Source organism: Pelophylax lessonae (assembly GCF_965119305.1).
Source record: "Pelophylax lessonae genome assembly, chromosome: 6".
Taxonomy (NCBI): domain Eukaryota; kingdom Metazoa; phylum Chordata; class Amphibia; order Anura; family Ranidae; genus Pelophylax; species Pelophylax lessonae.
Genome location: NC_138773.1, coordinates 222,317,861 through 222,345,768, shown reverse-complemented (window position 1 = coordinate 222,345,768; position 27,908 = coordinate 222,317,861). Strand labels below are relative to the sequence as shown.

The 27,908-nt window shown below is 42.1% G+C and overlaps 1 protein-coding gene across 1 annotated transcript in view; it reads right to left on the bottom strand.

Moving 5' to 3' along the window:
* Positions 1–746: 746 nt before the first annotated feature.
* VWC2L (von Willebrand factor C domain containing 2 like) overlaps positions 747–27,908 on the bottom strand; it is a 296,018-nt gene continuing 268,856 nt past the window's right edge. The window contains exon 4 of the mRNA XM_082260931.1: positions 747–1,979. Within this exon, the coding sequence (XP_082117057.1) occupies positions 1,831–1,979 (149 nt within the window). The 3' untranslated portion in view covers positions 747–1,830. The remainder of the gene's footprint in view (positions 1,980–27,908) is intronic.

The following is a 27,908-nucleotide window of genomic DNA, read 5'->3' as shown; positions in this document are numbered from 1 at the left end:
ATTTATGAGAAATACAAAGGGCTGGCATTGATGACCACCTTCTAGGAAGGCTAGATGCACTTTGAACCATGAACCTGGAACAAGCAAGGAGTAAATTCAAATTCCTTTGAAGCCATTAGACCTGCATGAGTACCAGACATGTAGCATTTTCAAAAAAGGTCAGCAATAGTAGCCTCTATATGCTCAGTACAGGTTGCCTTTACATAATGTCCACTCTTTACATTTTTATTATCCTGAATATAGCTTGATAACTTCCAAACCTAATCCTTGCTCGCTGGTGTGGTTAAAGTCTATTTTCAGGTAATTGTTTTAAATTTTGGATATAGTGGGGAGGAGTTCACATTTATGTCAGGTTTTAGTTATTGTTTGGTTACTACTGGAGAAAGGTACAGAGAATAATTAAAAAAACATTGTCAAAGAATTTTCTCTGAGTCACAGATAACTGTAAAAACTTTGGCACATTCTACTACCCTAGCCACTGAATCCAAAACTAAAAACGTTGACCATACATGATTCATTTTTTTTTCAACCAGCGGGTTGAATAGAAAAAAAAAAGATCCAAAAATCACTCCTACTGTGGAGTTGTATTCTGACAACGAGGAGCTTTCCCCGACATCATAATACAATGATCAGTGTTGTTGGCTAGAGCCATGCCTGCTGAATTGGCCAAATTCTGATCCATGTTTGGCTGGCTTAATGCCCAACTGAAGTGTAATACTGGTTTATCTTTTTATAGACCAAAACCCCTGCTGTAATTTGTGACTGATTTTGGCAATGAAAATACTCTTCCAGTAGCCTGTGCTGGCAGAGCCCAAAAACAGAAGTTTACTCACACACATTTGTACACTTGTATTGCAGTATGTCCCACCAGTACTATTACATCACAGCTTGTAAGGTCTTTTCTGTTGCCTATTGGATAGAACAGTCTTATTTAGACTCCCCACACAACTTCTAACAGGAAAATGTGCAAAGTGCATATCTATTTACGTGACTCCAATAGGGCTTTAAAAAAAATGTTGCATGGAGTTAGCTTTTGACAGTTTATAAAATAAAGACTGAAAAGTTAACTGGATCCAGGTAAAATTCTGCACAAATACAGCAATTAATGATTTTATCAAATCCACTATATTGTTTACTTCCTTTTTGTAGAAAGATGCAGTAACATGATTATTTTGGCACCAAGTTAGGAAGGCATATGCCTTTATCAGCCTACATTTTTATGTTACCTTAATTCTTATACTTGTTTCACTTTGTTTTTTTTTTTTTTTTGTTTTTTTAATTGGCACTACTTTTTTTGTTTAGACTTTTACTTGGCATCAGCACTGGCTAGCTGTTAAAGAGAATTATATTCTCAGACATACAGAACCAAATGTTGGTTCACTTCTGATTGCTTGGCTGGCATACATACTGTAAATAATTCAATGTAACAAAAAGTAGCAGGAAAATAACAGTGAGATACAAAAAATTTTCAGGTGAACTAAGTGGTAATCGATGGAATGGAACCAACATTTCCTCACGGTGTCACACTGGAAAGTCTCAGCGTTCTGTTTGGTTACACCTTGTCAGAGATCTGAAATTGTCCCCAGAGGAGGACATTACGTGATCCATAACTTAGTCAGAGAAGTTCTGTGCTATCTACATTGCCCTGATGGATTTGGTAACACAGTAAAATTCAATCCTTGCACACAGTGTCTCTTCTTTCTTGTGTCAGTATCCTTTCTGCTGCTGTCTGCCGTGTTTGGTATTTTTTTTCCAATTTGAGGTCTTGTCTTGTCCATAAATTTGGATATAAAGGCAATTCTTCAGCCACACAATATAGGCACATCGTATCTATAGGGTTTGTTTTCCATGGCACTCTCTCTTTGAACATTGTGCTGGCTTCCACCAGTCTCCGTTGTGGCAGTGGCAGATATTACAGTCATCCACTTTAACTTCAATTCCTGCTGGGATGATGGTTGTTCCTGCGAAGCAGTTTGGGCCTGGATAAGAAAATAGAGTGAAATAGGATTAGTTAAATCATCCTACGTAATACTGCTATGCGTGTGTGGTAGTCACTCATCTCAGCATAGTGGCACCATACCAGAAAAATAAAGTGAGTTGCACATGTGTATACATTCTGAAAAAGATTGTGAACCGGAAGGTAAGCTTATTCTACTGCAGAACAGACATTGGATGCCTCTTCTGCAATAAAGATGTCATCTGTTTGTAAGGTTTATTTCCTATTTACTTTTTTTACTTGCATTAAGAAAACCCCTGGCCTTGCATGGAGCTCCACTTGCTGGATAATGACAATTAAAAGGTCTATTTTTAAAAATATCACTTTGTGAATGTGTTATCATTCATGAAAATGTAACAAATAGTAAGTGGTGGCCCGTCCATTAGGGACGCAGGGGTGCCGCCCCACGTCCATGCGTCTGGCCCCCTAATCTTCATGCAGGGCGCCGGATGCATGGATTCCAATGGGGGATTTTTTTTTTTTTGAAGCACGTGATTAGAGCCAGAGATTCTAATAGGCTGAAAAAAAAAGGGTGGGATTGGGGCGCAGAGCAAATTAATATTTGCTATTGCTACACTGATTCTCCTCCCGGCCAATCAGGAAGCTGGTCCTGAGACCTGATTGGCCAAAAGGAGAAGGCATCCTATTGGCCAAGAAGGAGGAAGGAGATGGCCGCCGAGAGGGAACATGGAGACTGAGGGGGAAGCTGCCACCGCCGCTGCCTGTCAGTCCCATGGAGTAAGGTAAGTAAACTGGCAGGGGGGGGGGGGTATGGTGGTGCGGGCTGGAGTGATGGGGGGGTCCGTCTTCCACCCCCCCTTGCCCCCCCCGACTGATGGAGCACCAGCCACCACTGCAAATAGTACCCATAATGTTCATAATATGTGCATGATAGTTTCTTTGTTGCCTTTCACCAGACAAATGTAATATTCACTAACATTTGATCCTAAGTCAAAAATAGCCCTTCGAGTCTGGTATGGATTTTAAGGTGGAATCGCACACAAAAAAACAAGAAACAAAAAAGCAAGGCGTCCCCCAAAATCCCTACCAGATCTTTATTTGAGCATTTAGCCTGGATGGCCAGGAAAGGAGGGGCCAAGTGTGTTCCCACCCCCTTGAAACCATACCAAGCCACATGCCCTCAACACAGGAGGGGAGTACACTGCCAGGCAAAACACCCTATTGCCACGTTAATGAGAATAAGAGCCTCTTCTCCAAAACTCTGGAGGGTGTCAGCGGATGGGGAGCTTATTGGAATCTTAAAGCCCCCTTTAAATAGGCTTTCTCCAGATACCAACCCCCCCCCCCCCCTCCACAGGTGAATGAGTAACGAGTACATACATTCATCAAGGGAAAGGCAACAAAGAAACCATTACACACATATAACATACATTACGGGTATTGTTCATTACATTTGCATGAATGATAATACATATGCAAAGCAAATTTAAAAAAAAAAAAAATCCTAAATAATTATATGCAACACTTCATATTTACCAGAGCAAAAGATGTTTTTTTTTTCTTAATGTGTTAGTATTGAACATCATAGATTAAAATAAAAGAATGTGAAAACAAAATGTATTATAAACTATTTTTTTATATTTAAATATCTTATTCATAAGTCTGATACAGATTATGGAACACTATATTATATAAAAGGTTCATCATTCCATAGAAAAAATCCTGGCCCACACTAGACAGTCTAGCCTAAGAGGTCAAATTTATTGTTTTTCTATTGATTCATCACACGGTTTATTGTTTGTTCGTCAATTTTTTCCCAGACTATTTATCACAAGAAGTAATAATCTTGTGGCAGCTGTAAAAATTATACAGAGTATGGGCAGTATTAGATACAGTAGTTCAGCAAGTGACCCTGGAAGCTATTTAAAGATGTTCACCACTGTGCAATATAAAATATGAGTAGCCTCAAATTAGACCTTTGCCCTCGCTTTCCCTGTATGCTCTGTTTCCATACTGACACTTCCATACCTTTCAACATTCTATTATAGGAAAAAAATACCCCTTTTAACCACTTCTGTACCGGAAGACTTTGCCCCTAAATGACCAGGCCATGTCCTTTTTTTCCCACAAATAGAGCTTTCTTTTGGTGGTATTTGATCACCTGTGCGATTTTTATTTTTTGCGCTATAAACAAAAAAACAGCGACAATTCTGAAAAAAAAAAAAAAAAACAATATTTTTCACGTTCTGCTATATAACATTCTCAAAAAAAAAATATTTTTTTTTTTAACATTTTATGCCAATTTGTTTTCTGCTACATATTTTGATTGGTTTGAGCAAAAGTTATCACGTCTACTAACTATGGGAAAAATTTATGTAATTTTTATTGGGTTTTTTTTACTTGTAATGGCGGCGATCTTCGATTTTTAGCGGGACTGCGACATTGTGGCGGACAGATGGGACCCCTGTGGGGGGGGGGGCATGGCTTCTGAAATGATCATAGAGACCTGTGATCCTATATAGAAGGATCACAGGGGCTCTATGATCATTCCAGTAAGAAGAACACTCAGACCGCTCTTCTCTCTCAGCGGGGAAGGATCACGGGTGTTGGCTTCCCCGCAGGTGCCTGCTCGCGACCGACGTAGACCTAGGCCGATTTGCGCAGCAGAGCCACATTGCCGCAGTAAATAGGCCGTGGCCGGCCGGGAACCGGTTAAAAATCCAAACTCCATTGTGTTTCAAGTGCAAGTTTGAAAATGAAGACATATTTGACCAATTGCTATAGGTATCAACACAACTTTTCTACTGCACTACTTTAAAGCGGAGTTCAAGCCTCTGAAAAAAAAAAAAAATGAAAAGTCAGCAGCTACAAATACTGTAGCTGCTGACTTTTAATAAAAGGGCACTTACCTGTCCAAGGATACTGCGATGTTGGCCCACGAAGCCGATTCTGCTCGATTGCAGTTGCCAGCATTGCAACTAAGGGAAACCGGCATTCAGGCTTCACAGCCGGTGTCCTACGGCACATGAGTGAGTCGCGCTGTGCTTTCTGAATGGCCCTGTCATCTTCTGGGACACACACAGGTCCCAGAAGTCAGCAGGGGGAATGAGGAGGAAATGAGAAGATGACGTACCTCGCCGCGGCAGGGTAGGACAGAAGTCCTGCAGGAAACTAACAAAAAGGTACAAAACAGCATAAAAAAAAATATATATATATATCCAAAAACGAGGGGGTGGAGTTGTGCTTATTAGATAAAACCTAGTTTAAATTTAGACGGGAACTCCGCTTTAATAAAAAAAAGGTAAAAAGATTCTAAGCACCTTGTTTTTTTGAGAAGAAAAAATTAGAAAGCAAGATAAGACTTTTTACCCAGAGATTTTTACTCTGCATTATTGGAATAATTGCCTGATATGCCTATTATGATGGCTACGAAGGCGCTACGAGACCAGTCTCTTCAAATTATCCAAGGTATGAACAATATTCTTGCTTCTGCAAGCCGCTTACACCCAGTCAACACCATACTGTGAAAGTAAAATTACTTTTCAAATGTAATGTTGCAATATTAGTCAAAAAAGGCCAATGCAAGTTGAAGCAAGTACTATAAAAATGAAAATACAATTGAATGTGGTTACATCTAGTCACAGTAAGTATAAAAACGTCACGAGGAGGCTTTCAAATGGATCACAAACCAAGTCACGTTCCTTTAGTATTAAGATGTTTAAAAGTAAAGGCGAACTCTGGTATAAATTCATATCAGAATTTTGATATAAAAGGAAACCTGAACAAAAAGGACTCTGTATACTGCAATTGTTTTCCTCTTTCTGGAAATACTGGCGGTCTGTAGGACAATGTTGCCAATATTATTCAGTAAATGAATTCCTTATTTTATTTCACATATCCTTTTTTATTTTACTTTTTTTTGCTTTACACTGACAGGCAGATCAAGCTATCTAGCAATAGAAAACTAAACAGGGGTTGGGAAAAATTAAACTATAGGGACATATATACGTCCTAAACAAGAAAAGCCTGCATTTGCCTGCAGTTCAAATACATTCTAAAAGGACATACTGTATCCAAAAATAACACAGCGCAATGTAAAGTTGTTTATCCCCTCTAAACTGTGTACTTGTACTGCTCAAATTCAGTGAATGGGGTTTGGCTTTTGAGGTGTGTGCCAAACACGCTAAAATGCAGAAAATAACGCTTGTCAACATGAACTTGCTTAAAATGTTCTCCATTATTACTTTGTATTCAGTTGTTGAATTAGGTGGTTTGTGAACCCTTAGATATACCCGATGACATGACTGGCTTCAGTTGATACACAGAGATGAAAAAAATCTTCCTGCATAGGCTGTCCCTGTTTATCTGCAGCCCTCTCTTTTCTACAGCTGTTCAAAGTGCAGAATTTATGCAGCTTGTCTGAGCTTTCAGAAAACAGGGGGTGGAGAGCTAAAGCTACATCAGTGAGGAGATCTTAGAGCTGATTGGAGGAAAGGGACACACCTCCATTCACACAGCACACAGGAACAGAGCTGAGGCTTTCAATCACAGGCTGTGTGCTGGAGCTCCCTCCCCTGTCACTTTTTTTTCTCTTGGTGTCAGGAAAACCTGTCAGAAGTGATTCATGCAGATAACAAAGGAACAAAGCAGCAGACAGAAATGACACTTAGTGCTCTGGACTGAGACAAGCACACACTATAGAGCAGTGATGGCAAACCATGGCACCCCAGATGTTTTGGAACTACATTTCCCATGATGCTCATGCACTCTGCAATGTAGTTGAGCATCATGGGAAATGTAGTTCCAAACATCTGGGGTGCCAAGGTTTGCCATTACTGCTATAGAGGGATATGCTTTGTTCGTATTTCATGTCAGAGGTTTTCAACCACTTTCAATTATACAAATTGGATGAGATTGCATAACATAGTGTTAGGATATGGTTGAATGTAATTGTGGGTAAGGCATTTGCTATGTATTAAGATACCTCTAATAATATGTGCCCCATTGGGTGGCTGCTGCTTCTTTCTTGAAAAATTGTAATTCACATGCAACTTCTGAGTCGAATACAGTCGCATTCACAGCCCCACCAATTTGGGGGTTTCTCTTTTCCAATTACATAGGGATGATGGCCACTGACACTTACGTACTAAGTGATGGGGAAACACATATATCTGCAACTTCTGAAGGTGATAAGCTGCAGGGATAAAACTGCAGTTGAGCTGGAGCACAGTGATGACAGGGGGACACTTGATGTGCAACTCTCTCCATTCAGAAAACATCTCGTATTATTTCCCAAGAATACAAGGCGTTTTGTGAATGAACATAGAGAGATTGTGACATCCATATTCCCCATTTTCCAATCACAGAACTCCTTGTGTTTTCTGAATACCCAAACAGAGACTGTATCCCATTGGATGCAGTCACTGTTGAGCTGATAATTTTCCGCCTAGCCCATAACATTTTTTAATAGACTTTTAATAAGCCAAGTGGTGCTGTCAGGACCACCCACAGCTCAAATTTAAGCTGATTTAGCAGGAATTGGACACAATTCAAGCCGTGTATGGGCAACATTAGAGTGTTCATCACAAGCTGATCTAGATTCCACCAGGTTACTTACTAAAATTATCAATAATGCCTTCCCTTGCAAATCATCTAATGACAGCAAAGGCAAGGGGACCAATGTTGTATAGCCTGTTCTGCAGCTGCCACTGCCAAGAGTTTATGGATTTACATACATTATCTGCAGAAGATATTATCAGCATGCGTTAAGTAATAATGAATAAGACCCCAGAAGAGGTTTTTGGTGGCTCTATGCAGGCATGGTCACCTAATCCAGAACTGACATGGATACCTAGAATGCTATAGATGTATATTATCAAAAGTATTGTGACGCCTGCCTTTACACACACACATTACATGAACTTTAATGGCATCCCAGCCTTAGTCCATAGGGTTCAATATTGAGATGACCCACCCTTTACAGCTATAACAGCTTCAACTCTTCTGGGAAGGCTGTCCACAAGGTTTAGGAGTGTGTCTATGGGAATGTTTGACCATTCTTCCAGAAGTGCATTTGTGAGGTAAGGCACTGATGTGGATGAGAAATCCTGGCTCACAGTCTCCGCTCTAATTCATCCTGAAAGGTGTTCTATTGGGTTGAGGTTAGGACTCTGTGCAGGCCAGTCAAGCTCCTTCACCCCAAACTCACTCATCCATGTCTTTTTACGGACCTTGCTTTTTGCCCTGGTCCAAATCATTTATTATAGGGGGGGTATGGTGTGGAGTTGTTTTTTAGAGGTTGGGCTTGACCCCTTAGTTGGCTTCAGTGAAGGGAACTGTTAAGGCTTCAGCATACCAAGACATTTTGGACAATTTCATGCTTCCAACTTTGTAGGAACAGTTTGGGGGTGGCCCCTTGCTGTTCCAACATGACTATGGACCTTGCTTTGTGCACTGGTGCGCAAAGGCATGGATAAGCGAGTTTGGGGTGGAGGAACTTGACTGGCTGGCACAGAGTCCTGACCTCAACCCAATAGAACACCTTTGGGATGTGTGGAGACTGCGAGCCAGGCCTTTATGTCCAACATCAGTGCCTGACTGACCTCACAAATGCTCTTCTGGAAGAATGGTCAACCATCCCCATAGACACACTCCTAAACCTTGTGGACATCCTTACCAGAAGAGTTGAAGCTGTTATAGCTGCAAAGGGTGGGCCAACTCAATATTGAACCCTATGGACTAAGACTGGAATGCTAATAAAGTTCATGTGTGTGTAAAGGCAGGTGTCCCAATACTTTTGATAATATAGTGTATATATATATATTGTGTAGAACTTAGTAAGATGTTACATGATTCACAGAAAGTAGTCACGTCTCCACCCACATCAGAGCTCATCACAGTTCCTATTTACTACATTAGAGTTCAGCCACACTTCTGTGATAGTTCAGTAACATATGTTAAATGTTGAGGCTGAATTTATACATGTTCTCAGCAGCCATGACTGCCCCTTACCAGTCCAATGGCCACTTCAAAATGTAAAAATTTTGGTGCACTGTGCTTTTATAAATTACCTCTATCTTACTTTATATCTCATATTTCCACTAATTATATCCAGAAATTCTAAGGCAAATGCGTTAAAAGTAATAGAAACCTTGATTTACACAATTTAGAATTGAACAGAATGCAATGGGCTATTTAATTTTTCCTGTTTCTTATGCACATAAATGATCCCACCCTGAGCATCTGATCTGCAGGATTCCGTGCTTGAGAACACGTGGCAGCATTATAAATTAATTTGGATTACGATAATAGAACTGGCTATAAATGAGTCTGTTTAGTATTCATGCAGATATCACATTGCTCTGCTGCAATTTAAGCCGCACTTAATAGACTCTTTAAGGGTTACTGTTCCTATAATTGCATGATTTTCTAATTGACTCTCACAGATTTTTTTTCACATCTAACAAAAAAGACCTTAGAGCTGGAACAGAGATTAATGAAGGAGAAGCTAAAATGTGACCTAATCAGATTGGAGGAGAAGCAGTTCTATGCGGCGTGCATGCAAGGGCCAGTTTAAATAACTTTGAAGGCTCCTGTGTATTGTGAATGGAGATATCAAGACCACACGCCAGTATTACGGGCCTGAAAATGAATTATGCTGATGATATTGTAAAAAAAAAAAAAGACTAATTTAATCAGCGATCATTTTAATTGACACATATCACCCACTATCACATCTTTTTTTGAACTTTACTTTCTTTAAACACAGCATGAACCACATATCAAGGACTTTAAAAACCTCTGGTGTCTAATCTGCAGCCCTTTGGCACTTGTTGTGCGTCTCCCCCGACTCCTGCAATCAGCATTGGGAAAGCTGATTTATAATGGGACTGTAATGGCAGTGATCTATAGCAGTCTTGTGTAACAGGTCAACCATTCTCTGACTGTATCCCGAAGCATATCCAATGTCTCACGTGGACCTCTAGTATGTCTTCTGTCCCTAACAGTCATTTGTAGAATTACATATGTAGCACTACCCCCTATAGGGCTGCTGAGATTGGATTCCCCTGGGTTACCCCTAGCAACAGCCTGTAGAAACTTGTCACTTTAAGACTTGGCTCAGGCAATGAACAGTCCAGGGGATTTGTTTTTTTTGTATTTTTATTGGAATTTGGATGGGAGAAGGGATTAGTGGGATACTCCAACTTAGAACTATGCACAATGTAGAGGGCATCTATCTGTAGAATGCGGAAAGGCCGCTGCTTCACTCTGCCACTGTAGTGAAGATAGTAAATGTGATCCTGTTGTGTTAAACCTTCGTGGTACCAACTTGGCACCCCCTTTCTCACTTACTGTGTGTGCTTAGCTCCTGTCCACTGACTCTTACTGGAGTGGTCCCCTTCCTGGGCAGACCCCTGCCAAGCTCCCTGGTACTCACGGACACTGTTTTTCCTCAGGTTGCTCTGCCACTTATTCCACTGTCAGTACCCACTTGACCTCCTGGCTCAGCACCACACTTCTGGTCCACAGGGCCGACCGCCTGTGACCACCTTCCTTGGCAGCAGGAGGAGAGACTGCCGTCACCCTCCTCCTGAGACCTGGCTACCCGCCCAAAGACACCCTGTCACATGTGCCCATGACTTATATAACATATCCCAGGATGCACCACTGTTTGTGCCATCCCACTGGTATAGTCATAAAAGCCTGTGTGTCACTGGCTGGGTTTCCTCCACTGTCCAACATGCTCCCCTATTGGATACAGTGGGGACACTCCCTTAGCCTAGATGAATCACACCCTGAGCACATGTAACAGACCTAGCTACTGATGAGGCTCCCCTGATAAGCAGAATGGAGCAAACTATACTTTTCATAGCACCTACCTAGGAGGGTGCTACACATATACTGCCCTTTACAGCTAAATGTAAATGAATAGGCTGCCTTAATGCACAAGTGTTATCTCTTCTGTCTCAATCTGTCCCAGAGACCCAAGTGGAAATGAGATGAATTGTTCCAAAGAAATAGTAGACCCCAGTTCTAACAACTGTAAAAGAACAGGTGTCCTCACTATGAAAGTTTCCTCTGACTCCTGTTCTGGTTTCAACTGTGACATTTCCATCCCCCCCCTCACTTTCTGGTTACAAGAACAAAAAGTAAAGAAGAATCTTGCCAGTGAGAAAACAGACAGCAATAAAACACAAAGCCCCCCTCTCACTCAATGTAATATTAGGAAAAAAGTTTTAGCTGGAGTTCTGTTTTACACTATTGGATGTCGGTTCACACGGCTCCAGGACAGCTGCTGAGAAAATTGCACAGGAGTCCTGTGCATCTTCTGGTCCATTTTAGGTCCGAATTCAGCCAACAATTTGGACCCGAAATCGGACCCTAAATGGTGAACAGGGATGCACCGGACCCCTGCTGTGAGCCACTCTGCACAGAGGTGTGAACCCAGCCTTACTCCTGCTTCCACTGGGAAAGCAGAAACATGTATGACATATATTAAACACACACTCCTTGTTTTTATTGCACTAAATTGATCTGAGATTATACTATCATTTAAGTGGAACCAAGCCGAGCCACTGCTCTTTCCACTAACACGCAGAGCCACGGCTCAGCCCCACCTTCTCCATCTTATGATTGGCTCACGGGCTGTGATTGGCTGCCTATGGTTCCCGCTGCTGCCAATAGCCAATCAGGAGTGTGAGTCCCCGGAGAGGCAAGGCTCTCATGGAGGAGTTCTATTGGGTTGAGGTCAGGACACTGTGCAGGCCAGTCAAGTTTCTCCACCCAAAACTTGCTCATCCATGTCTTTATGGACCTTGCTTTGTGCACTGGTCCAAATCATTTGGTGGAGGGGGGATTATGGTGTGTGGTTGTTTTTCAGGGGTTTGGCTTGGCCCCTTAGTTCCGGTGAAGGGAACTCTTAAAGCGTCAGCATATGAAGACATTTTGGACAATTTCATGCTCCCAACTTTGTGGGAACAGTTTGGGGATGGCCCTTTCCTGTTCCTACATGACAAACAAGGTCCATAAAGACACGGATGAGCGAGTTTGGGGTGGAGGAACTTGACTGGCCTACACCTCCCAGTCTTAGTCCGTAGGATTTAATATTGAGTTTGCCCACCCTTTTCGCAGAGTCCTGACCTCAACCCAATAGAACACCTTTGGTAAGAATTAGAGCGGAGACTGCGAGCCAGGCCTGCTCATCCAAAATTAGTGCCTGACCTCACAAATGTACTTCTGGAAAAATGGTCAAATTTCCCATTTTGGGTTCACAGTAGGACGGGTATTGTTTTCCTTTGTTTAACTTTTTTTTGTTTCTCCTCTTTTGTTCATTTGTGTTGTTATTGTCTCTTTTTTGGTTTAATGTTTGTATTCTTTGGAATCCTATTTGGTATGAAAATAATGTCACTAAATTGATCATTACTGCATTTTATAACTACTTGCACTTTATTGAACACTGAATGCTCATTTATTTTGTGAAGTTTGCTGACCATACCTTTTTTGTACTCACAATGTATACAAAGATATCTCTGATGTAAGATAATATTATTTTGTTCTTGTTATGGCTTAATAAACTTCTTTCCGGAAAAAAAAAAAAACATTCCCATAGACACTCTCCTAAACCTTGTGGACAGCCTTCCCAGAAGAGTTGAAGCTGTTATAGCTGCAAAGGGTGGACCAACTAAATATAGAACCCTACAGACTAAGACTGGAATGCCATTAAAAATTAATTGCGTGTAAAGGCAGGCTTCCCCAATACTTTTGGAAATTTAGTGTATGTGTGTTAAAGCACCATACAAGTCTGATCCCATCCTAACCCTTTTTCCCAAAATAAAACTCTTGCTGTTACTGCTTAAAAAGCAGTTGAAATTACTCTCAGATTTGTTTATCCCTTACTTAAAGTACATTTAAGAATATTATATCCACAGGGTGACAACACCGCTGTGCAATTCCACTGTAAAATGGATGTCAAAGTTGCCCTATTAAGAGCCCATTCAGACTAGCGCGACACGACTTTGGGGGGCGACCTGTGAAGTCGCGTGCACCTATGTGCACCGCGACTTCGGCGCGACTTGCAGAGACTTCACATAATGGAAGTCTATGCAAGTCGCTCTGAGGTCGCCCCAAAGTAGTACAGGACCCTTTTTCTAAGTCGGAGTGACTTGGGTCGCTCCTATTAGAACGGGTCCTGTACTACTCAATGGACCGCGACCGAGCATGACTTGTCAAGCTGGCAAGTCGCCTGACAAGTCGCGCTAGTCTGAATGGCCTCTAAAGGAAGTGGAAAATTAACAGGCAGGCAAGACCACCAAAAAAAATAAAACTATGTTAAAGAGAACTCAGAAAACCAAAAAACGAACATGTTAATGCTAGTGACTGACTGCAGCATGTATGTCATTTTTTTTAGTTTGTCTATAGCCAGAGAAAAAGAGAGAGAGATGCTGATTTGTGCTGCATTGTGCTTTCTCTGATATTATTAGTGTGACAAAACTTTCATAGTATATCAATAACCATACAAAGACACATTGTATAAAATTTTTCTTTTGCAGAACAATTTGAATAGAATTTCTCATTAGTAGGAGACTGTTGAAAGTGTAGAGCTGTTAAGGAACATTGTGCGAGAGAATATAGCAAGAGCTATTGAAAGCAACACCCTGCTCTCATAGTAATGTAGCTGCAGACAATTCTTATAGCTTTCTTTCACACTATCGCCAATATTTCAAACTAATTTTGCAAAAACAGACCAATGGCTAGGTCCATTCTAAGGACTGATGAGCAGCGGAAAGCAGATTGTCACAAAGAGATGCAATTGAACTACAGCTGTTGCTTTATAGAAAGTAATGGCAAAATAAAGGATACATTCAGACAAAACATGAACTTCAGTAATCATATGCAGCATTCATAGCTTTTTACTTGTATTTGCTTTTGTTTTATTTTTCTATGCTGTCTCAGAAATACAAAGAGTGTAACCCAACCACCAAACGTTACAAAACACCAATGTCATTTATTAACAAGCATACTTACCAGATGGAATTGGAAAACATTGACACTAAACTTCTTTGAAACAAAGTAATCCATAAAGTGGGTTAAGTTCAACTTATGGCTGATTCACAGTCTATCCCAAAACCAGGAACAGCTTCTTTAACTACTCATGAGAAAATAGACCTATCACATCCAGACCTGGACTCGCTCTTTTGGTCCCCTTTCTACCACTTGAACCCCTAGCCCCTACCTCCACCCCCGTGTCTCCCCTATTATACACTTTGAAAACCATCTAAGGCTGGCCATAGTCAGAGCAAATTTCTTTCCTGCAACTACAGATAGTGCTGACAGGGGAATCACTTCCGTCGAGCCATTGTGTTCTCCCGGCGGGGGGCGGTAGGAGTGATGGGCGGGGGGGGGGGGGGGGGGAGCCATCTACCCTGGCAGAGGACAGTGATTATTGCTCGTGGCTATAACAGCCGCTTCCAATAACCACATGTAAAATCCAGCAGTCTGGTTGTACATTCAGCACATGCAGCTTGCCCATACATGGTTTGAATCATGGCCGGTTCCTGCTGAACCAGCCACAATTTGAATCATCTATGGCCAGAAGAAGCCACATAACGACATGTTAGAAATCTAAAATTGTGACTGGAAAATGAATATATACATGCTCTGTTTATTAACTAGACTATTAGAAATACGTCTTTATTCATGTGTAGGGTTGAGCGGACACCTAGATGTCCGTGTTCGACGGGTTCGGCCGAACTTTAAAAAAAAGTCCGGGTCCGTGTCCCGGACTTTTACCGAACTTTTCCCGGACACCGAACCCCATTGAAGTCAATGGGGACCCGAACTTTAAGGCACTAAAATGGCTCTAAAACACCAAAGGAAAGGGCTAGAGTGCTGCAAATGGCAGCAAAACGTAATTAAGAGCATGGCAAGTGCTCTGCAAACAAATGTGGATAGGGAAATAACTTAAAACAACAAAAAAAAACAGAAAAATAAAACAATGTTCTTCTTCATCTCTGAAGGACGAGGCCCATATGGAGTAGGAGGGAGGTTGAGGTGGTGGTGGATGTGGCGGTGACATAGGCGTGCGCACAGGGTGTGCTGGGTGTGCCTGGGCACACCCTAATCACCTAGGGCACATAGCATTGCCAGTGAGGAGATGGGAAAGATCTCCCTGGGACCTGCTCTGCTCTATTTCTCCTTGCCTACAGGTACATGGCCCCGATACATTACTCTCCCTGCTGGCAAACACATGCATGTGTATTTCAACTTTGGGGTGCACACCTTAATGCAATAGGCTGCGCACACCTATGGGCGGTGTAGGTGGAAGCGGCGGTGGAGGAGGACCAGGGCCGGATTAACAGCATCATGGGCTTGGTGCTGAGGATTTTGAAGGGCCTTAAGGGCCGTGCCTTGCCATGCACCCAGAGGAGGAAGGGTGCAGCCATGCATGCCTAATTCAACATGGGATGCTGTCTCTGAAGCCCATAAACACATCCATGCATCGCCAACTGTCCCTCCTTGTCCGGCCTTCACGCTGTGTGGGGAGGTTCTGAGGGTGCTGCCTGGGGAAGCGAGCATAGAAGCCAGACTTCTGTGTTTACAAGTGACAGAAGAGCGGTAACAGTGAATATGGCCAACCCGGGGCCTATATAAAAGGTAGGGGCCTGGAGCTGCAGCTCCAATAGCCCCTACATTAATCTGGCCCTGAGGAGGAGGACGAGGTAGCCAACACTGCTTCTTTTCAAAAATTTTAAATGAGGGTACACCCCAAAAGAGTGAGAAAGAGCAAAAATGGAACAATGGGTGGGTAAGGTCGGTATCCATTGCTATTCTGCATAAGGTACGGAAAAGTCCCGTGGGATCCATGCCTGGTTCATTTTAATGAACGTGAGCTTGTCCACATTGTCTCTGGACAGGCGGCTGCGCTTGTCTGTTATAACGCCCCCAGCCGTGCTAAATACCCGTTCAGATAATACACTGGCTGCAGGGCACGCCAGCACCTCCAAGGCGTAAAGGGCAAGCTCAGGCCATGTGCCCAATTTGGAGACCCAGAAGTTGAAGGGGGCAGACCCGTCATTCACTACATGTAGGCGTGTGCACACATACTGCTCCACCATGTTGGTAAAATGCTGCCTCCTGCTAAGACGTTCCATCTGAGCTGCTGGTGCTGCTGTTTGTTGTGGCGTGCTGACAAAGCTTTTCCACATTTCGGCCATGCTAACCCTGCCTTCTGAGGTGCTGGCGGTGCCCTGGTTGCGTTGGCGACCTCCTCCTCCTCCTCCTCTGCCTTGTGCTTCCACTGTGGCCCCGCTGTCAGATGGGAATGCCAGCAGCATGGCGTCTACCAGCGTGCGCTTGTACTCGCGCATCTTGCGATCGCGCTCCAGTGAGTGAATTAAGGACGGTACGTTGTCCTTGTAACGGGGATCCAGCAGCGTGGCCACCCAGTAATCAGCACAAGTTAGAATGTGGGCAACTCGGCGGTCGTTGTGGAGACACTGCAGCATGTAATCGCTCATGTGTGCCAGGCTGCCCAGAGGCGACGAAAGGCTGTCCTCTGTGGGAGGTGTATCGTCCGTGTCCTCTGTATCCCCCCAGCCACGCACCAGTGATGGCCATGAGCTGGCCTGGGTGCCACCCTGCTGTGAATATGGTTCCATCTCCTCCTCCAGCTCCTCCTCCTCCTCATCCTCCTCATCCTCCAGAACTGTGCCCCTGCTGGACAATTGTGTCCCTGGCGTTTGTGTGTGCAGGAACCCACCCTCGGAGCCCCTTGCGAATGACTGCCCTGAAAGCCTTTGAAATGTTACCTCTTCATCCTCCTCCTCCTCCTCCTCATCCTGTGCCACATCCTCTTCCATCATCGCCCAAATTGTTTTTTCAAGGAGGCATAGAAGTGGGATAGTTAAGCTGAGAATGGCGTCATTGCCACTGGCCATGTTGGTGGAGTACCCAAAACAGCGCAACAAGGCACAATATATGCAAATGTCAAATATGCAAACTATGCCGCAATTTAATGTTTTTTACACCAAAAGGGTGTGTATTGAATAGCGGAATAGGATAAAAAACTGTGTATCTCACACGTACAAACACAGACTAGGCCCGATTAAATTTTTTCCTACCCTAAAGGGAGGATGAGGAAGAGGAGTATGGAACATGCAGCACCCTCAAATCTTCAGAAGTATGAGATGAACCCCAAAAACTTGGAAAGGTGGATCTCTCTCACACGTACCAACACAGACTATCCCCCAATTTAACTGATCCCCAAAGGTTTTTGATTAAATAGCGGAATAGAAAATATGATCCAAAAAAAGTGTATGTATATCACACGTACACAACCACACTAGGCCCCAATTACTATTGTTTGTACCCCTAAAAGGCTAGATGAGGAGTAGGGGGGGTATGGAACAGGCAGCACCCTCAAACCTTCAGAAGTATGAGATGAACCCCAACAACTTGGAAAGGTGGATCTCTCTCACACGTACCAACACAGACTATCCCCCAATTTAACTGATCCCCAAAGGTTTTTGATTAAATAGCGGAATAGAAAATATGATCCAAAAAAAGTGTATGTATATCACACGTACACAACCACACTGGGCCCCAATTACTATTGTTTGTACCCCTAAAAGGCTAGATGAGGAGTAGGGGGAGTATGGAACAGGCAGCACCCTCAAACCTTCAGAAGTATGAGATGAACCCCAACAACTTGGAAAGGTGGATCTCTCTCACACGTACCAACACAGACTATCCCCCAATTTAACTGATCCCCAAAGGTTTTTGATTAAATAGCGGAATAGAAAATATGATCCAAAAAAAGTGTATGTATATCACACGTACACAACCACACTAGGCCCCAATTACTATTGTTTGTACCCCTAAAAGGCTAGATGAGGAGTAGGGGGGGTATGGAACAGGCAGCACCCTCAAACCTTCAGAAGTATGAGATGAACCCCAACAACTTGGAAAGGTGGATCTCTCTCACACGTACCAACACAGACTATCCCCCAATTTAACTGATCCCCAAAGGTTTTTGATTAAATAGCGGAATAGAAAATATGATCCAAAAAAAGTGTATGTATATCACACGTACACAACCACACTAGGCCCCAATTACTATTGTTTGTACCCCTAAAAGGCTAGGAGTAGGGGGAGTATGGAACAGGCAGCACCCTCAAACCTTCAGAAGTATGAGATGAACCCCAACAACTTGGAAAGGTGGATCTCTCTCACACGTACCAACACAGACTATCCCCCAATTTAACTGATCCCCAAAGGTTTTTGATTAAATAGCGGAATAGAAAATATGATCCAAAAAAAGTGTATGTATATCACACGTACACAACCACACTAGGCCCCAATTACTATTGTTTGTACCCCTAAAAGGCTAGATGAGGAGTAGGGGGGGTATGGAACAGGCAGCACCCTCAAACCTTCAGAAGTATGAGATGAACCCCAACAACTTGGAAAGGTGGATCTCTCTCACACGTACCAACACAGACTATCCCCCAATTTAACTGATCCCCAAAGGTTTTTGATTAAATAGCGGAATAGAAAATATGATCCAAAAAAAGTGTATGTATATCACACGTACACAACCACACTGGGCCCCAATTACTATTGTTTGTACCCCTAAAAGGCTAGATGAGGAGTAGGGGGAGTATGGAACAGGCAGCACCCTCAAACCTTCAGAAGTATGAGATGAACCCCAACAACTTGGAAAGGTGGATCTCTCTCACACGTACCAACACAGACTATCCCCCAATTTAACTGATCCCCAAAGGTTTTTGATTAAATAGCGGAATAGAAAATATGATCCAAAAAAAGTGTATGTATATCACACGTACACAACCACACTAGGCCCCAATTACTATTGTTTGTACCCCTAAAAGGCTAGATGAGGAGTAGGGGGGGTATGGAACAGGCAGCACCCTCAAATCTTCAGAAGTATGAGATGAACCCCAAAAACTTGGAAAGGTGGATCTCTCTCACACGTACCAACACAGACTATCCCCCAATTTAACTGATCCCCAAAGGTTTTTGATTAAATAGCGGAATAGAAAATATGATCCAAAAAAAGTGTATGTATATCACACGTACACAACCACACTAGGCCCCAATTACTATTGTTTGTACCCCTAAAAGGCTAGGAGTAGGGGGGGTATGGAACAGGCAGCACCCTCAAACCTTCAGAAGTATGAGATGAACCCCAACAACTTGGAAAGGTGGATCTCTCTCACACGTACCAACACAGACTATCCCCCAATTTAACTGATCCCCAAAGGTTTTTGATTAAATAGCGGAATAGAAAATATGATCCAAAAAAAGTGTATGTATATCACACGTACACAACCACACTAGGCCCCAATTACTATTGTTTGTACCCCTAAAAGGCTAGGAGTAGGGGGAGTATGGAACAGGCAGCACCCTCAAACCTTCAGAAGTATGAGATGAACCCCAACAACTTGGAAAGGTGGATCTCTCTCACACGTACCAACACAGACTATCCCCCAATTTAACTGATCCCCAAAGGTTTTTGATTAAATAGCGGAATAGAAAATATGATCCAAAAAAAGTGTATGTATATCACACGTACACAACCACACTAGGCCCCAATTACTATTGTTTGTACCCCTAAAAGGCTAGATGAGGAGTAGGGGGAGTATGGAACAGGCAGCACCCTCAAACCTTCAGAAGTATGAGATGAACCCCAACAACTTGGAAAGGTGGATCTCTCTCACACGTACCAACACAGACTATCCCCCAATTTAACTGATCCCCAAAGGTTTTTGATTAAATAGCGGAATAGAAAATATGATCCAAAAAAAGTGTATGTATATCACACGTACACAACCACACTAGGCCCCAATTACTATTGTTTGTACCCCTAAAAGGCTAGATGAGGAGTAGGGGGAGTATGGAACAGGCAGCACCCTCAAATCTTCAGAAGTATGAGATTGTGTTCACTGTACCCCACAAAGATTGAGTTCCCTGCACCCCACAATGATTGTGTTCACTGCACCCCACAAAGATTGTGTTCACTGCACCTCACAAAGATTGTGTTCACTGTACCCCCCAAAGATTGTGTTCACTGCACCCCACAAAGATTCTGTTCACTGTACCCCACAAAGATTGTGTTCACTGCACCCTAAAAGGATGTTGTTCACTGCACCCCACAAAGATTGTGTTCACTGCACCCTAAAAGGATGTTGTTCACTGCACCCCAAAAAGATTGTGTTCACTGTACCCCCCCAAAGATTGTGTTCACTGCACCCCACAAAGATTGTGTTCACTGCACCCCAAAAAGATTGTGTTCACTGTACCCCCCAAAGATTGTGTTCACTGCACCCCAAAAAGATTGTGTTCACTGTACCCCCCAAAGATTGTGTTCACTGCACCCCACAAAGATTCTGTTCACTGTACCCCACAAAGATTGTGTTCACTGCACCCCAAAAAGATTGTGTTCACTGTACCCCCCCAAAGATTGTGTTCACTGCACCCCACAAAGATTCTGTTCACTGCACCCCACAAAGGATTTTGTTCACTGCACCCCAAAAAGATTGTGTTCACTGCACCCCAAAAAGGATTTTGATCACTGCACCCCAAAAAGGATGTTGTTCACTGCACCCCAAAAATGATTTTGTTCACTCCACCCCAAAAAGATTGTGTTCACTGCACCCCACAAAGATTGTGTTCACTGCACCCCAAAAAGATTGTGTTCACTGTACCCCCCAAAGATTGTGTTCACTGCACCCCACAAAGATTCTGTTTACTGTACCCCACAAAGATTGTGTTCACTGCACCCCAAAAAGATTGTGTTCACTGCACCCCAAAAAGGATGTTGTTCACTGCACCCCAAAAAGGATGTTGTTCACTCCACCCCAAAAAGATTGTGTTCACTGCACCCCACAAAGATTGTGTTCACTGCACCCCAAAAAGATTGTGTTCACTGCACCCCAAAAATGATTTTGTTCACTGCACCCCAAAAAGGATTTTGTTCACTGCACCCCAAAAAGGATGTTGTTCACTCCACCCCAAAAAGATTGTGTTCACTGCACCCCAAAAAGATTGTGTTCACTGCACCCCACAAAGGATTTTGTTCACTGCACCCCAAAAAGATTGTGTTCACTGCACCCCAAAAAGGATGTTGTTCACTGCACCCCAAAAAGGATTTTGTTCACTGCACCCCAAAAAGATTGTGTTCACTGCACCCCACAAAGGATTTTGTTCACTGCACCCCACAAAGATTGTGTTCACTGCACACCAAAAAGGATTGTGTTCACTGCACCCCAAAAAGATTTTGTTCACTGCACCCCAAAAAGATTGTGTTCACTGCAGCCCAAAAAGATTGTGTTCACTGCAGCTCACACACAGAAAAATGGATGTGGATCACTGACACCTGCCTATCTCCAATCCCACACCACACAGCAATATCGATTGTAGTTTGTAGAACACAGTTTCCCTAAAATTCAGCAGACTCTGTCCCTAACAGGATTGAGAAGAGATCGTAGATCAGGATTGAGTGCAGATTCACCCCACCCCCCACACAGCAATATCGATTGTAGTTTGTAGAAGACACTGACCCTATAATTCAGCAGACTCTATCCCTAAAATGCCTACAACTCGCCCTGCCTAAACACTCCGACCTGTCCCTCAATTCTATCCGGACACAAATGGTTTTTTCCTGCCTATCTTTCCCTAATCAGCAGCCAGCACGTTGATGTGTGCTCTGTCCCTGATATAAGCAGCATAATGACGCCGCTGCGGCTGCCTCGAACTTATAAAGACTTGGTCACATGCTTTAGACGGCCAATCACAGCTACTAAGACATTTGCAGGCATGGCTGGGATGGCTTAAGGCACACCAGTTAAACGATTGTTGATTGGCTGTTGAAAGCCCGCCATGAAAAGAGCGCCAAAGCATGCAAAACCCGGAAATAAAACGACCGAACACGGATTTTTACCCGAACATACAGTAAAGTGTCCGTGTCCGTGTTCGGGTACAAAAAATCCAATTATTCGGTACGAACACGAATAATACAGTCCGTGTTCGCTCAACACTATTCATGTGTGATACCCTAAATAACAATCACCTGACCAGAAATAAAAATAGTGTTCCATACATTTTTGTTTAAGGCTAGGAGAGTAAAGGATATAAAGCTAGTCTTAGCTTGGGTTTGACTTATAAAAGCATAGAGAATATGTTCACATAGAAAAGTGGATGTTTACTTAGCTAAGTGAATAAACTATAACCATACTCTCAAAAATCAACATTAAACTAAGTAAACATTATTTACTACTTTATTGAATAAACCCCAATGCCTGGCTTCTGTGTATTTTAGAAGACAAACTAGTTATTGCAAACAATATAGCTCCAACCAGCAGTTACCTTTTCCCAATCACAATTAGGGACAGCTAAAAGGAGCTAATGTGTAAATTATAAACTATACATTATTGTTTACACCCAAAATCAAAAATGTATTATGTCACAGCTTAAAGTGTTTGTTAACATAAAAAAATAAATAAATAATTGGATCCCATTCCCTTAAAGCCTGTTATACAGCTCAGTGCTTGTACTGTGTTATTTGGCCCCCTGTAACACCTCAAATACCTGGCTGATCCTGCCTGGCTATACCCTCCCCTCTGTAAACTGACCAGGGTATATCATGGCTGCTGAGCCCTGACACCGTGGTCAGTTTACGTGCCTCCGTCACCTGCAGCCCTGCTCTCCTCCATACTCCTGTGTCCTCCTCCCCCTCCCTGACCGCCCCCCCCCCCTTTTATACTGGTATTAGTATATCATAACTTACAGTTGTTACTACAATCCCCTCTGTTATAATAAATGCTGTGCCCCACTGTATGTGTTTTATAAAAAATCTGCCGATAAATACCTTATTTTATTGCGCTGCTCGGCGGTCACGTGACCGCCCATCTTTCTCCTCCTCTCCTCTTCCCGTCAGCGGGGGATTCTCAGCCCCTGCCCTCTTTTCTGTAAGACCTGGAGAGGAGAGAGATGGCCGATCGGCACTATAAAATAAGGTATTCATCGGCGGATTTTTTTAGAAAACACATATAGTGGGGCACAGCATTTATTATAACAGAGGGGATTGTAGTAAAAACAAAAAGGGGGTTAACAACCACTTTAACAATTATAAGATATAATGGCTGCATTTTTTTAAGCTTTTTCCTTTATTTTTACCTCGTGATCTGCCCAGTAAGTCTGTTAGTGTTCACTGTTCACCTTTCTTTAAAGAGGAAGTAAACCCTCCTCTGACACTTGTACCTATAGGTAAGCCTATGATAAGGCTTACCTATAGGTACTGTAAATATCTCCTAAACATGTACCGTTTAGGAGATATTTACTTTACATGCATCCAGTGACGTCACTGGCGCATGCGCTCTGAAGGAACGGCCGCTGGTGCCGTTCCTTCAGAACTCCGTGCCGTGACCTTCGGCTCCCGCGCGCGTGCGCGGAAGTGACGTCACCGCGGCTCCGGCCAATCAGATGGCCGGATGCCGTGATCCCGGAAGACGGGCGACTGGACATGTCGCCCGTCATACAGCTAAGCAGACGGCACGGCGGGGGCTCGTTCTAAGGTAAGTATTTCATAATGAGCTAGTATGCGATGCATACTAGCTCATTATGTGTTTGTCTTTCAGGGTGAAAAAGAAAAAAAAAAGGGTTTACAACCTCTTTAAGCTATCCAGCAAAAGTGGTAGTTGTTAAGTGTTGAGACAAACCATTTAATGCTTTATTCACTTATGTAAAACCTTAATCACAATAGGAAAAAAAAAATGTTGCTGTAACTGTTTAAAGTAGTTTTAATGGCTCAAGGATTTTTTTTTTTTTATCTTCATGCATTCACATTAAAGGAAAAAAAATGCCTAAAAAAAGAATGCAGCCACATTTAAGTATTGGTAAGCTGCAATAGCTGGGTTTATTACCGCTTTAGGTTTACTAGTGATCTTTGTCATGACTGCAGCTCTCTTTCGAAACAAAACTCAAAGAAGTATCATTGAAGTATTTACAAAGTCCATGATAACCACCATACCAGTTACAGGGTCCCTGACCACAGCCATACCACTAATAATATCACTATTCACCTCCACACCAGTTAAAGTGTCCCTGATCTTATTGAATTGCCAACTTGAATTTATTTTCATTTTCTTTCCAAATTTCAAAAAACTTTTGTCAAAAAAATAAAGTTTTCAAAACACTCACTTTGCCTCTTACAAAATACCTTGGGGTGTTTACTCTCCAAAATGTGGTCATTTTGTGGATGATTCCACTTTCCTGGTGCCCCAGGACCTTCAAAAATGTGATAGGTATTCTGGAAATTAGATGCATAGAAAGCCTGAAGGATTGGATCCGTAGAATTGGATGCATAGAAAGCCTGCTCCTTTTGGGGCCTGTATGTGGTTAGACTGTGAAAAAGTCTCATGCATGTGATATCCCTACACTCAGAAGTAGCAGAATGTGTTTTGGGGTGTAATGGTAAGTATGCCCATGCTGTGTGTGAGAAATAACTTGTTAAAATTACAACTGTTTTTTTTTTTTTTTTTTTTAATACATTTTATTAAATTTCTTTATTTTTCATTTTCTTCACAGGCAGTCAGTATATCAGGACTGATCAAGTTTCCGATATATTTTGTAAAAAATGATTCTTGCGCTGTTGTGGGAACGCTCTATGTTTTTCTACCCCTGATGCTGCTCGTACGGTAACTGGTACCTACAACAGTTTAGTTAAGCAATGGTGGGGGGAGTACTGCTCTTCAAGGGTGGTAGATGTATCGTAAAATACACTCTTAAATATTCAATAAATATATGCTGATAAATAGTGTACTAATATAAAAATATATAAATATATCCCCTGAAGAAGTCACGTGTTAATGTGACGTAACGCGTAGGGCGTACATGGAAGCACACTACCGGAAGTGACGTTACGGGACACAGAGGCGAGTCCCGCGGCACTTAGACAAGCAGCAGAGAGTGATTTTAAACTGTAAGTTACTATTTTTTTTGAGAAATAAATGTTTAACATACTACACCATTATGGCCCCATTATTTTGAGATACAAGGGAGAGGAAAGGTGATACCAGTGTACAAGGATCTGAGGTACCCCGGAAAGGCGAAAGGAGCACTGACATCCCCGCACTAGGCTGAGCTGAGCTGTGACAGGAGTGGAAAATAGACCGGCTTATAATACCAAAAGTGTATTATTCACAGGATTAAGGTGAGCGGTTAGCACACCTAGAAGTGGTTGGCACTGAAGAGCACTATTAATCACAAGGTTGAAAGGTGGAAGAAATCTATTCTAATCCACAGGAGTAGAAGATTGGGACATTGTCACATATATTTGGACACTGAAGCACTTTTTTCTATTATTGATCGATTTATTCTGATACATTATGTGGAATGATGACACTATAAGTTATTTAGTGGCACTTGCACTTGGAAGAATCACTATTATTTGCACTAAGATTAATAGAAATTATATTGGTATAATTGCACAATCCCACAATGTTTTGAACTCTAAGCACCTTATTATTTATTCATAAGGAATATTATTGCACTTTATATTTACAGTATTTAAGATATAGGATCTGTCACACATTAATCACGGTACACATTTAATTTTTAATCAAGTTTGCACATCATCTATTGATATTTTTTTACAGTCTAAATCTTATTTAGTGAGTGTTATATATTTTTATATTAGTACACTATTTATCAGCATATATTTATTGAATATTTAAGAGTTTATTTTATGATACATCTACCACCCTTGAAGCGCAGTACTCCCCCCCACCATAACTTTCATATATATATATATATATATATATATATATAGCATAATTAGTAGACTCTATAACTTTCACACAGATAATATACTGATTTGGGTTATTTTAACTAAAGAAATGTAGCAGAATATATTTTGGCCTAAATTTTTGAAGATAGAGTAAAAAAAACATGTTTTTTTTTTTATTTATATAGCAAAAAGTACGAAAACCCCTTGGTGAAAAAAGTCCACCTAAAAAAAGCTCTATCTGTTTCAAAATGTTTAAAAAAAATTGGGCACAGTGTTGCGTGACTGGGTAATTGTCATTCAAAGTATGGCCTGGCCTGGAGGGAAGTAAAAGTGTCTGGGCATGAGGTAGTCCAATATACAGCATTCTGAAAACCCTGATGCCAAAGTAGTTACAGTTATCTGACTGATTCAAGTCCCTGAACATTACGCTTTAGGTCCCCACCATTATTTGAATAGAATTAGCTTCTACAGTAGAAGTCTAGAGGACATCAATTTCAGTAACTAATTCTATTCAAATAATGCACAGGGTTTTAGAGAGTTGTAAGGACAGCCTAAAGGTAAGTGCCTCACCTTCCACAGTCCTTGCTGAAAATATGATTTGCAGTTCCCCTTTAACATATGAAAATGAGAAGTAGTACATGGGTGGAATGTGTATCCTACACTAGCTCCCATATTCCTGATGCTCTGAATCACCAGTAGTTGGCCATGGCAGACTTGTGTATCTATAGCAATATTAGAAACTCTCCATAGACTTTAAAAGAGCAATGGTAACTTATAAAGTGCAGTATTCCACAGTAACGAATCATCAATACTGTGGGGTTGATTTACTAAAACTGGAGAATGAAAAATTCGGTGCAGCTCTGCATGGTCAGCTTCTATGTTCAGCATGTTCAATTAAGCTTTGACAAAAATCCCTGGAAGCTGATTGGTTTCTATGCAGAGCTGCACCAGATGTTGCACTCTCCAGTTTAGTAAATGAACACCTGTATGTCCAGCTCTGTAAAATGCATTGAAGGCTAAAGGATAGGCAAATTAAATGTGTTTTTTTGGTGGTTTCTAAGGGTGCAATGAGATGTAAATTGTAACAACTGCCCACTTATCACCATCATATTGTGAAAATTGCATGCTTGTTGCCTTTGTATTTTAAAAATTGCCCATTTGTTGTTGACATATTGCTACAATTGTCTGCCTATTGTAAAAACTGCCTCTTTGTTGCCCATATCTTTTTTGCCTGTGTACTGTTTGTCGTCCATGTTTTGTAACATTTTTCTAATTTGTTGTTTTACGTGATTTAATGATTGCCCACATTTTGGCCATATATTTTAATGACTGACTATTTGCCTGCAAATCTTTGTTTGGCTATGTATTGTAACAATTACTAATTTGTTGCTTGTTCATTTTAATGATTTATTACTCATGTATTGTCATGATTTTCTATTTGTTGCCCATTTATTGTCAATATTGCCTGTTTCTTGAACACGTTTGATCACTGCAGGCGCCATTATTAAGCCCTTTATCCACTGCAGCATGCAATGTACATGACCATTATTCCCCTAATGTTGCTCCGACAATCTCAAGTTTCTCAAGAGTGGCAAAGGGCTTCACCCATGTGGAAGAGGCTGCAAACGTTCTGGATATAAGGCCTGTACCAACACCTGAAAATAGAACTTCACTTCACCACGGCCCAACTCTAACAAGAGACACTGTCAAGATCAAGAACCTGTTTTTCTTTGAATGCCTAATGCCCAAAGTTCTGTTCAGTAAGGAAATTGTGGAACAGCTATATTGAAAGCAAAGTGACTTTTATTGTATCCTATTGCACAGCCCTCACATTTTCCACTCGCCTGCTCGCATTTTGCGAGTGGAAAATGATTGCGGGTGAGGACGAGAGAGGAGAGGAAGAGGAAAGGCGGCCGGATAATCAGAGCGGGGATCGCTGCACTGTAACATCTTTCATTTGAATTGCCTTGCGCTCAGCTTCACACGTAGTCACGCCTCCTGGCTCAGCTCCTTTAATAGACAGAACACCGCCGGTACGTGTGACGTCTATCTTAGGAGCCGAGCCCGAAGGCGGGACTACGTGTGAAGCTGAGCGCCCGGCAATTCAAATGAAAGATGTTACAGTGCAGCGATCCCCGCTCTGAT